The following is an 11,894-nucleotide window of genomic DNA, read 5'->3' as shown; positions in this document are numbered from 1 at the left end:
GCCTCTCTCTCTTTCTGCCTCTCTCTCTCTGCCTCTCTCTCTCATAGTATAATACACTATTTTCATCAACGTGCTTCTTTTTGTCTTCTTCCGTGCAACGATAGATTTAAAAGCAATAATCAAAATAATAATAATAATGTAACGTTTTGACACAACACTCTCCCCCTCCTCCTCCTCCTCCTCTCCTCATCCCCACCACCACCCTCACTACACTTGTTCCCCCTCGCCCTCATCACCATCCTCAAAATTGGAGCACTCTTTATTACCCAATGCACCTTACATCATAAAACACACCATTCATTGTTTGATATCATTATTATTATTATTATTATTATTATTATTATTGTTGTTGTTGTTGTTGTGAATAACACTTGTACTCGATTTTCTCCCCCCCCTTTTCATCATTCCGGGGATCGATAAAGTAAGATACCAATCAAAACCCCCGAAGCAGGCGGGTGGGGGGGGGGAGGTAACCTTGTGCCTCTGATGAAAATCACGATTATTATCATAATCATCATTTTCATCATCAGCTTATTAGGCCCTGTGTCCATGCTACAGTTTACTATTATTATTATTATTATTATTATTATTATTATTATTGCTCCTTGAGGGTAGGGTTCGGGGTCAACTTCGCATAGTCTTTCATCTTTCCTTTCCGGGGGCAGGCCGATCAAACAAGTCGCAATCAATTCCACCAGGGATCGATGTAATCGGCTATATATATATATATATATATCCCACCCTGCCCATCATCCCCAAGTCCCTGACCTGGTGCTTATAGAAAAAAATCATCATTGGCATTATTATTATTATTATTATTATTATTATTATTATTAAAAATATTGTTCCTAGGGAGGTGATGACCGACTGAGCTTTTGTTTTTTTTTTGTTTTTTTTCATTCTTCCGGGATTACGGAGATCGATAAAATCAAAAACAAACAAACAAACAAACAAAATACCAGTCAAAGTACAAGGGGCTTCGATTCTGTCGACTCTGTGCCTCTTCTCCTCCTCCTCCCAGCCTTTCTCTCTCTGTCTCCAACTAAAATGTCTGGCCTTGTGCCAATATTAGAAATCATTATTATTGCTACCAATTCTAACAGCCACTGCATGTCTTTGAGTTCATTCTCTCTCTCTCTCTCTCTCTCTCTCTCTCTCTCTCTCTCCCCCACAAACTAATGTATGCATGATTTTTCAACAACCACCCTCAATTTCTCTACATAACAATATCGTTGCGACCATCACCATTATTGTCATTATTATTATTAAATTATTATTGTTCTCATTATTGTTGCGTTTGTTTTGCTTTAAAGAAAATTAAAGGGAAAAGAAGCACCCCTCCCCTCTTTCCCGGAATATCAAAGAAATTAATTAAACGAATTATGAAATATACATACATACATTATGTAAATATAAAGTTAATTTAAAACTGTAAATATATTTGTTTTTAAATAGTGGAGGAATTAAAATGGTTTTTCTTCTAATTACTATAGAGAGAGAAAGTTGAAGATAGAAGACATAAAAAGGAATATCAGAGATGCAATATTGGTGAGTAAACCACTAGAAGACACACACGTTTTCCAAATATACATACACACACACACATACTGTGATGGATATGCAAGCGTACATTATATATATATATATATATATATATATAACGTGATCAACATTCGCGAAACCGAGAGTAGTAACAGAGAATAATCTATCTATCTATCTGTCTATCTATCTATCTATCCAGCCACACGCACTTGTGTGTGCGTATATGTGTGTGTCTGTGTATTTTTTATATATACGTGTGGGGGGGGGGGGGGGGGAATGTGTGTATATGTGTACGCGCGCGTGTGTATATATAAATGTGTGTATATATATATATATGATTGTAGGAAGTGCAGGAAATCGCACCAAGACTTAACCACATAACAACTCCACTGTCTTATTATCTTCGTTTTAATTAATATTGTTGCTATTGTTGTCATTAATTATTATCCTTAATTTATTTATTTCTAACACACACACACACATACACACACACCACCGACACCTCGGTTCTCTTCGTTCTTCGTTTATTTCTATCTTTATTTATTTATCATCTTCTCCGCCATATAGAACCATCGCAGACTTCCAAGATTCTATATATAAAGGCATAATTCGGAATGTTGTCGGCTCCCAGTGACAATAATATATTAAACACTGTTTCCTTCCGCATCCTCGTCTTCCCTCCCTCCGTTTAGTTTATTCTCTTATTTTTTTCTTTTTTTTCTTTTTGTTTTGGTTTTCGTTTTGGTTTTTCTTTTGGTTCAGCCAAAATATTTTTACGTGTGTCTCTACCTACAGCCATGATTCCAATATGGCCGTCTCTGCAGTGCTTAGAGTAGTTCATGATAAAATGCCGACCTGCTGATGCTGTTCTGTGTGCGCGCAGCCGGCATTATATAGCTTACCCTCTCTCTCTATCTATCTATCTACATACATACATACATGTATACACATAAATACTCACTCATACAAATATATATCTGTATCTATCTATATATATTTATTAATGAAGGCTTGTTTGCTGCTAAAGTAAAGAGGAGACAGAGGGAGAAGGCCAAAACCAAGAGCTAAAAACACCCAACGAAAAGAACAAAATAAACACAAGTGCCCAATTAATTCGACCGTTTATTTTCTAGCGAAACTGTTTAAATAGTTTCTCGTCAGATTTGTTGCGTTGTCGACGTTCTGCATATTACAACAGCGACGTCGACTTCAACGTAACGTCAATACTGCTGATGTTATACATACGTACATACATACATACATACATATATATATATATATATATATATATATATATATATATATATATATGTATATATAATGCGTATATACATACACCCAACATTACCTCCTCGGTATATATATATATATATATATATATATATATGTTTTTGTGTAATATTTTGCGTAATATATTACGTTTGTGTGTCTTGTGTTTGTAACGTGTGTGGTGTGCGTGTGTATATGTAGAATACATTTGGTGTGTGTGTGTATATATATATCCACTATATTTAATATATGTATGAATACAATATCTACGTATATATATATATATATACACACACATACACGCACCAATCTTTGCCTCTTCGCGCGCGCATATATATATATATATATATATATATATATATATATATATATATATATACACACACACACACACACACACCACACACACACACACACACACACACACACACACACACACACACACACACTAGTATATAATTTCTCTATACCATACATTTGTATAGATGTATTTGTGTGTATATGTATGGTAGTATACATACGTATATTGTGTGTGTGTGTGTATATATATATGTATATATATTTGAACGAAGGCATTTACCATCTTGTGGATATATTACGTTCCTGGAAGTCTTGTCATATCACGAAACCTTTTGTTTTTCCCTTGACTTTGATGTTATATGGACGTTGATGGCAAATACATTTCAATATAACGAAGCTCACATTAGGCCAAGTTTAGGGGCATGCAATACCTTCGTAATGTGGGGGATGTTTGTGTATGAAATATATCATCTTCATCATTGTTTTAACGACCTTGATTCCACGCTTGGATGGGTAAGGCGGAATTTTGCTGAGGCAGATTTTCTATAGTTCAGATGCCCTTCTTGTTGCCAACCTTCATCTGTTTCTAAGCATGGAATATTTTCCTCATGGTAGGGCATGTTTTCATGGAGGATTGGAAATGGATGACATTCGTTTACTGCTGTCAAACAGTGTCATGACAAGGAGCTACAAACGGCCCCTTACACATACATATATATATCGTTTTTTTTTTTAAAATTTTCTTACTTGTTTCAGTTATTAGACTGTGGCCCTGCTGGGGTCCTTGAAGTGTTTAGTTGAACAGATCACTCCCAGAATTTATCCTTTAAATCTGGTACTTATTCTATCAGTTTCTTTTGCTAAACTGCTAGGTTAATGGGCCATAAACAAACCAACATCAGTTGTCAAGTGATGTGGTGAGAACACATGCTCATATATACATACAAACGATGGGTTTCCTTCACTTTCTGTTCACATTCACTCACAAGTCTTTGGTCAGCCCGAGACTATCGAATAAGACACTTGCCCAAGGTGTCATGCTGTGAGATTGAACTCAAAACCACATGGTTTGGAAATTAACTTCTTATCCACACAACCAAATATATTGATTTTGAATTTTGTTACAAGGCCAGGAATTACATCCAACCCATGCCAGCATGGACAACAGATGCTAAATGATGATGATGATGATGATAATGATGATGAAGTGAATATGTTGATTACATCGACTCCAGTACTTATTTTATCAATCCTGAAAAGATGAAAGGCAAAGTTGACCTCAGCAGAATTTGAACTCAGAATGTAAAAACAAACAAAATGCCACTGACAAACCAAATTATTAAAAACACAACAATGTTCCCATTTAATATTTTATTGTTTTTTTCTTCTTCTCTGCATACCAACCCTCTGTAATTTGTTTGGAACAATAAAGTTCCAAATTCAATTTCATCAATATTGCCAGGCTATCTCAGCCACATATTCAGGATGTGGAGTGGTGTTGGCTTCTGTACAACACCTTGAACAAATCTTTTATTGTGGTCCCATGGCTTCTGAGTGGATTTTGTTGATTTTATACCTAGAAACCTGCCATGTGTGTACGTGTGCATGTGTGTGTGTGTGTGTGTGTGTGGCATGTGTGACATAGTGGTTTGGGTGTTGCACTCACAATCACAAGATCAAAAGTTTTGATTCCCAGATTGGTGGTCCATTGTGTTCTTGAGCAAAACTCTTCATTACACTTTGCTCCAATCCACTTAGTTGTAAATAGGTAATCTTGTGACAGACAGGCATTCTGTCCAGGATGACTGTTGGTATACCCACCTAGCCAGCAGGGTGACAGGGTGATCTATCATCATTCTGTCTGCCATCATACTCTTGTTCCGTTTCTCCCTGTACCAGGACAATTACCCCTGATGACAACTACTCCCTAGGACAATTACCCCTGTTGGTTAATTACCCCCTCTCCAATATATTAAATTTTAAATCATTATCTGTTGTCCGCAGGGGTAATTGTCCTTGAGGGGTAAATGTCCTAGACTCGTTTCTCTCACACATCCTAGATCTCTGTCCTTGCTCTTATTTTCTGGCTTATGTTCTCTTCTATGATTGTCCTGTCTTCTTGGCCACGTTGTCTTATGATATGTACATCCCATGGTATCCACACATCCCTCTTATCTCTCATCACTATCATCATGTCTCCATCAATCATTCATGTCTCCATCAATCATTCTTCTCACCCTGTAAAAAAAAAAGGCTGGCATAGAAGCAGACACATAGGGTCATGACATCCCTTCAGACATGATGAGGACATGGCTTCCTCTCCGGTACTGGTGCACTTAGTACACTCTGTAAGATGTATGGTTGGGGGTCCTCTTTGTTCTTGTTGACAGGACACCTCTCTAGTGCTGGTGCCATGAAAATACTGCACCCAGTGAACTCTGCTGGTTGTTACGTTTTGGAGACTTTCACACATCAATAGAGAAAGAAATTCTTTCAGCCACATTGATGTCATTGGCAGACACACACACAACATGTGAGGATATACCGAAATTAATAGGGAACAGAGATTCTTGGGCTGGCATGGAGAAATACATCCTTGTTGCAGTTGCTTGAAGTGTGTGTGTATTTGAAGAAAGGGTTTCTTAAAAGTCATTTGCTATTTGTAAAAAAAGCTTAGAAAAACAGAATGATATAAACATGCCAGTCATGTACTTGAAAAACCAAACAACAAAAGTGCTTACACTCACAATACAAAAGCTTCATTTCAAAAGTTTTGTGTCAGTCTGTTTTTCCAAGATTTAAAAAAAAAATAGTGAAAAACTTTTAAGAAAATCTTTCTCCAAATATTGTGTCTGTATCAAGTATTTTTTGGAAAAACTTAAATAAATGAATGAATACACACTCTCTCTGTCTGTCTGTCTCTCTCTGTCTGTCTGTCTCTCTCTGTCTCTGTCTGTCTGTCTGTCTCTCTCTCTCTTATATACACACACACGTATACATGCACGTTGCATGCATGCATATACCATCATCATTTAATGTCTATCTTCCATACTGGTATGGGTTGGATGTTTGATGGGATCTGACAGGTTGGAGGACTGTGTCATTCTCCAATGTCTGCTTTAGTATGGTTTCTGTGACTTGGTACTTTTCCTGTTGTCAACCACTTTACCGAATGTACTCCGTACTTTTTCCATGGAACAAACACCTGTGAGATCATCTAACTTGCAAGACTAGGATCCCTCCCAACTGAGTGAGACAATAGTAGAGAGGGGCTGGCAGTTTTATGTTGGGAGTTAAGGGGTTTAAAGTATGACAGAAGGTACAGGAACAGGTCTTTTGTTGTAGAGGGGATAGATACACGGCCACCTTGCATTATATAAGGATCAAAAGAGATTGGAAGGGAGATGAAAATGGTGGTGGTGAGTTGTCAGTGTATCCCCAAGGTATATGTAGGTGAATGGAAGAGAGAGTGGAGACAGAATATGAGAAAGGTGGAGCCTCAGCCCATAACATTGTTTCTCTGCCGTTCTGTGTGCTGTCTTTTCTGCTTCTTTCCAGTTGGATCCCTACTTTCTCAGCTCAGCCTCAGAATCCTCTCCAACTGTTTTTAGGGTGTCCTCTCATCCGTTTCCCTCGTGGGTTCCTGAGCAGGGCCAAATGTGTAATACAGGATGCTTGTTTCCTTTCAAACCTTGCTGTTCTATATCATACGCTTCCCTGAAGGAAGGACTTCCTTTCCCAGGTCTTGTTAGTTTTGAATCATCCTCAATGCTTCTGTGACTTAGCTTTCTCCTAGGTAGGAATGTAGGCCTTATGCAAACCCCATTTTCACCTCTGAAAAGAGGTGATCCCTATTAGTCTGGACTCTGTTTGATCTGTCCAGCATGGGAGGCTCTACCATAAGCTTGCTCTCTGCTAGCATAGCTCCCAGGGTCACACTGAGACACACAAGCTACAACACTGCAACATGCTGAGAGATTCTCCTGGACATTTGAGAAAATCTATTTTCTGTGCATTCTTAATGTTTATTACTCATGCACATATGCCACGTACAAAGTCTGCTATCTCTGTTAACCTCTGCATGATTCCACTCCACTCTTTGTGTGTCCATATTTAAACTGGGTGCACCATATGGAATTTCTTCCCACTCTTTTCTACACACACACACACATGTCTATTGCATGTACACACACACACACACATGCATGTGTGTGTATGTATGTGTGTGTGTGTGTGTGTTATGTATGAAAGTTTAACAATAAACTGAATGAAATCTCAATACATTCTAGTGGAGCATAAGGAAAGGGTTAGCAATGACTCTGAAGTTTTGGCTTACCAGCCATCATTGCACTACCACCTAGACCATCTGAGGGCTACTGGTAAGTTATACCCTGAGGCCTCTTTATTCTTAGTTTTGGTTTCACATTTGGAAATTTTGCTTTAAATCTTCCCCAGTCTCTGCTCTATAGTTTATTAGCATATAAGAGATCCCATATACAGCTAATCGTCAAACTTAATGTTATGGCCCAAAGGACTATAATATATTGAAGGGGTTCTAAGAACTGAGTTTTGGTGGACACCTACTTGTCCTCAAAATTCCTCACTGACCTCATTCCTCACTGACATTGCTAAGTGCATCTCTATACATGGCTTGCACTGCCCTCAACAGCCATTCATCAACTCTTAGTTTTTTTAGTGACCACCTGACTATAGATTGTAGTACTCTGTCAAAGGCCTTCTCTAGATCAACAGATGCTAGGTAGAGAGGAGGCTGATTAGAAACTTCTTGCATTTGTTTCTCTATGAAGAGAACATCAGTGGCACTTTGACTTGAGATAAATACAAACTGTGTTTCAACTGAGTGGATTCTCTCTCTAATCACTTGTCCTCAGAATCTCTCATAACTTGATCCATCAGTTTAATACTGTATTTGCTCCTTTCTAAAGCATCTCCTTTGCTCTTGTAGACGTTAATGATTGTATTGCTACACCAATCACTGCACAAAACCTACCTGTATTGGTTGAATATGTAGGTGACTTGTTAGAGGCCTGTTTCACCAGCTATTTTCAGCATCTCAGGGACTATATTAGATACACCAACTGCTTTCCCTGACTTCATATCCTTAATGATCATTTTTACAATATAACTAATTACTTCAATAGTTGGTCCCTCTGTTGGGCAAATTTTGGGATGATCCTTTTCCTCCTACACATTTTCTACTTCTAACAATCTTACATAAAGCAATCACCAGGCCTCTTTCCAATTACCATCAGTTAGGAAATGTATGCCATTATCATTTCAAACACACTTTTCCCCAACAACATCTTGGTTCTCTCTGATACACTGTCATGCAATCCAAAAACCTCATTCTATGATCCTCTTGATTCTAGATACCAGCAAACTTCTGGTATCCATGCTATATACTCTCCTTGTCTGGTTTCTCTTCCAGTAACATGATATTCCTTTTTCTTGTCCTTGTTTCCCATCCTTTCCAGGCTGCTCTTTTAAGCCTTTACATGTTTGTCCATGGTGATATTCCACCACCATATTACTTTTCATGTAGTAAAGTAACATGGTCATGACCCAGCTGTAGATCTGGTTCATAGCTTTCTGCAAGTTCTACCATAGAATCTGCTAATTGTCCTCTAAATTACAGATCTCCATCACTACCTGTTTTAAAAATCATATTTATCATCTAGGGATCATTCTGAATAGCAGTGGGTTGTTTTAACTTCTACCCCTTGTTTCTCCAGACTTTTATCTCTCAATCTGTCTAATTCTTAAAGTCACTAACCACTAATCTAGTCATGGGCAAACTGTGACCTTTGAGACTTTCTGAACCCTAACCCAATGAAAAATTATCTTAGAACTTTTTTAATAGCATGATTTCCTTGATGATGAGTCATGTCTCATGTGGCCCAGTTCTTGAGAAAGCTTGCCTATGCTTGCACTAAACTATGTTGGGTGGTCTATAATTTGGCAGGAAAGAGCCATTTGGCATTCCACTTCCTTGTGAGACTGAAGTCTATCTGGATTACATGTTCACCTGATTGGTAAGCCTTTAAGTGGCTGTTGGTTGGTTTTTCTTTTTTTTTTTTTGAAGTCTGTTGTAAATAAATGGTTAGCTCATTTGCATTGTAGAACTCCTAGAATCTTGATTTCTTCTCATTTCTGCTACCATATCCATAACTCTTATGTACTTCAGAATAACCATCATGTCTACTGAAGTCATTAAACAAGATAATTATGTTGTCAGTTAGTGAGGCGATACACATGAGAGTCTCACAGAAGCATGTTTATTTGCTCATCAATTTGACCTGATTGTTGAGTACAAGCAGAGATAACAGTCACTGTTGCTTCACCTAGAACTAATCTAATCTTAACTATTTTGTCACATACTCTGGATACCTCAATTATTTTCTCTACCTACTTTTCAACCACCAGTATGCCAATTGCACCAAACCAACATTGTTATCTTTCCAGAAGAACTTATGCTGGTGATGTTCTCTGCTTGTAAGAAGTTTGGTTGAGTGTCCCCTCCATCTTACCTCTTGCACACAGCATACATCTACCTATCTCTTCTTAAACATCTCTATAACATTACTAGATTTACTTTTCATTGCATCAACATTAATGGGCTATACTTGCAGTGTCTTTGCACTTGAAAGGAAATGTGTGATCACTTGATGATAGCCAATGATGTTCTTTCACATAGAGGTTTCCATCTAGCCACTCCACTATGATGTGCAGTACTAGCACATACTAGTAAGGTATTAGTCTTGTACATACAAGCAGAGTTTATATTTGAGTTGGAGTATTGCATAGGCTGGATACCTTTCCTTATCACCAACCACTTTACAATATGGGCTGGGTGGTTTCTTTCCTGCCACCAACACTAAAGAGGTTGTCTTCAATTAATAGTATGTGTTTGTGTATACATGCATACGTGTGTGTGAATGTGTACATTTATATTTAGGTATGTATATGTATATGCATATATATATATATATATATATATATATATATATATATATATATATATATATATATATATATATATATATATATATATCTCCACATATACATATGTACCTAAATATATGTGTGTGTGTGTGTATGTATATATTGAGACAGGTTAAGTAACACAGTTTCACTCTTGATTTTTGGATCTGGAATTCGCAAAATAAATACCAGAGAAATACTGGGGTCATTTTATCTGAATACAGCCCTCCATACTGGCCTCCTTGTGCTTAAATTAGAAATTATTCTACTTTATTATACTCAACACAGCAATTGACTCAGTGCTGTTATACTCAATGCTACTATTAAACTCTATTTTACTCAACATTGATATTAAACTCAGCACTGCTGGAGTGAGAGAGAGAGATCTTTTACATGTTTCAGACTGTGGCCATGCTGGAGCACTGTCCGGAATTTTTAGTTCAATGAATCAACCCCAGTAGTTCTTTTTTAAAGCCTGGTACTTACTTTATCGGTCACTTTTGCTGAACTGCTAGGTTATGGGGATGCAAACACACCAACACCGCTTGTCAAGTGGTAGTTGGTGGGGGACAAACACAGACACAGATACCCTTCACACCCACACCCACCTACACACACACATATACAATGGGCTTCTTTCAGTTTCCATCTACCAAGTTTACTCAAAAGGCTTTGGTTGGCCCAGGATATAGTAGAAGACACTTGCCCAAGGTGCCACACAGTGGGACCATGTGGTTGGGAAGCAAGCTTCTTACCACACAACTGCCCCTATGTATATATATATATATATATATATATATATATATATATATATTTTTCTTTTATTTGTTTCAGTCATTTGACTGTGGCCTTGCTGGAGCGCTGCCTTTAGTCGGACAAATCGACCCCAGGACTTATTCTTTTGTAAGCCTCGTGCTTATTCTATCGGTCTCTTTTGCCGAACCGCTAATTTCCGGGGACGTAAACACACCAGCATTGGTTGTCAAGTGATGATGGTGTGTGGGGGGTGGGGACAGACGCAGACCCACACAAACACACACACACATATACAGCAGGCTTCTTTCAGTTTCCGTCTGCCAAATATATGTATGTGTGTATGGAGAGAGAGAGGGTCAGAGCTGCCAATATTGTAAGTGTGAACTGTGTGAACCAACATAACCTCAACTATTAGTACCGACGCCAACACCACCACCACTGCCATCACTGCTAGCTGGGGCAGGCAGGCAGGCAGACAGGCCATAGTAGCAGCAGACAACCACCATTACTGTATTCCTCCAAGAAGAGATTCTTCCTGATAATTGTTTCAGTACCAACATTGTTAGATTTCTTTATCCACCACCACCACATTCTTCTTTTTCTCCCTCATTTCTCCTCTTCTTTCTCCTCCTCTTCTCTTCCTTCCTTCTTCCTCATCTCCTCCACTTCTTTTTCATTCTTTTTCTTTTTCCTCCTTTCTCATTCTGCTTCCTCATTCTTCTTCATTCGTTTTAATTCTTCTTCCACTTCTTCTTCTTCTCCTTCTTCTTCCACTTCTTCTACTTCTTCTTCTCCTTCTTCTTCCACTTCTTCTTCTTCTTCTTCTTCTTCTTCTTCTCTTTCTTCTTCTCTTTCTTCTTCTTCTCCTTCTTCTTCCACTTCTTCTTCTTCTTCTTCTTCTTCTCTTTCTTCTTCTTTCTTCTTCTTCTCCTTCTTCTTCCACTTCTTCTTCTTCTTCTTCTTCTCTTTCTTCTCTTTCTTCTTCTTCCTTCTTATTCTTCTTCTTCCACTTCTTCTTCATTCTT

The 11,894-nt window shown here is 37.9% G+C and overlaps 1 protein-coding gene across 1 annotated transcript in view; it reads left to right on the top strand.

Moving 5' to 3' along the window:
• LOC106869212 (guanine nucleotide-binding protein G(s) subunit alpha) overlaps positions 1-11,894 on the top strand; it is an 88,861-nt gene that overhangs the window by 5,096 nt on the left and 71,871 nt on the right. Inside the window, exon 3 of the mRNA XM_089337912.1 lies at positions 1,494-1,548. Within this exon, the coding sequence (XP_089194038.1) occupies positions 1,494-1,548 (55 nt within the window). The remainder of the gene's footprint in view (positions 1-1,493; positions 1,549-11,894) is intronic.

Source organism: Octopus bimaculoides, chromosome 20, assembly GCF_046866305.1.
Source record: "Octopus bimaculoides isolate indiv1 chromosome 20, ASM4686630v1, whole genome shotgun sequence".
Taxonomy (NCBI): Eukaryota; Metazoa; Mollusca; class Cephalopoda; order Octopoda; family Octopodidae; genus Octopus; species Octopus bimaculoides.
This window is presented reverse-complemented; position numbering and strand designations above follow the sequence as displayed.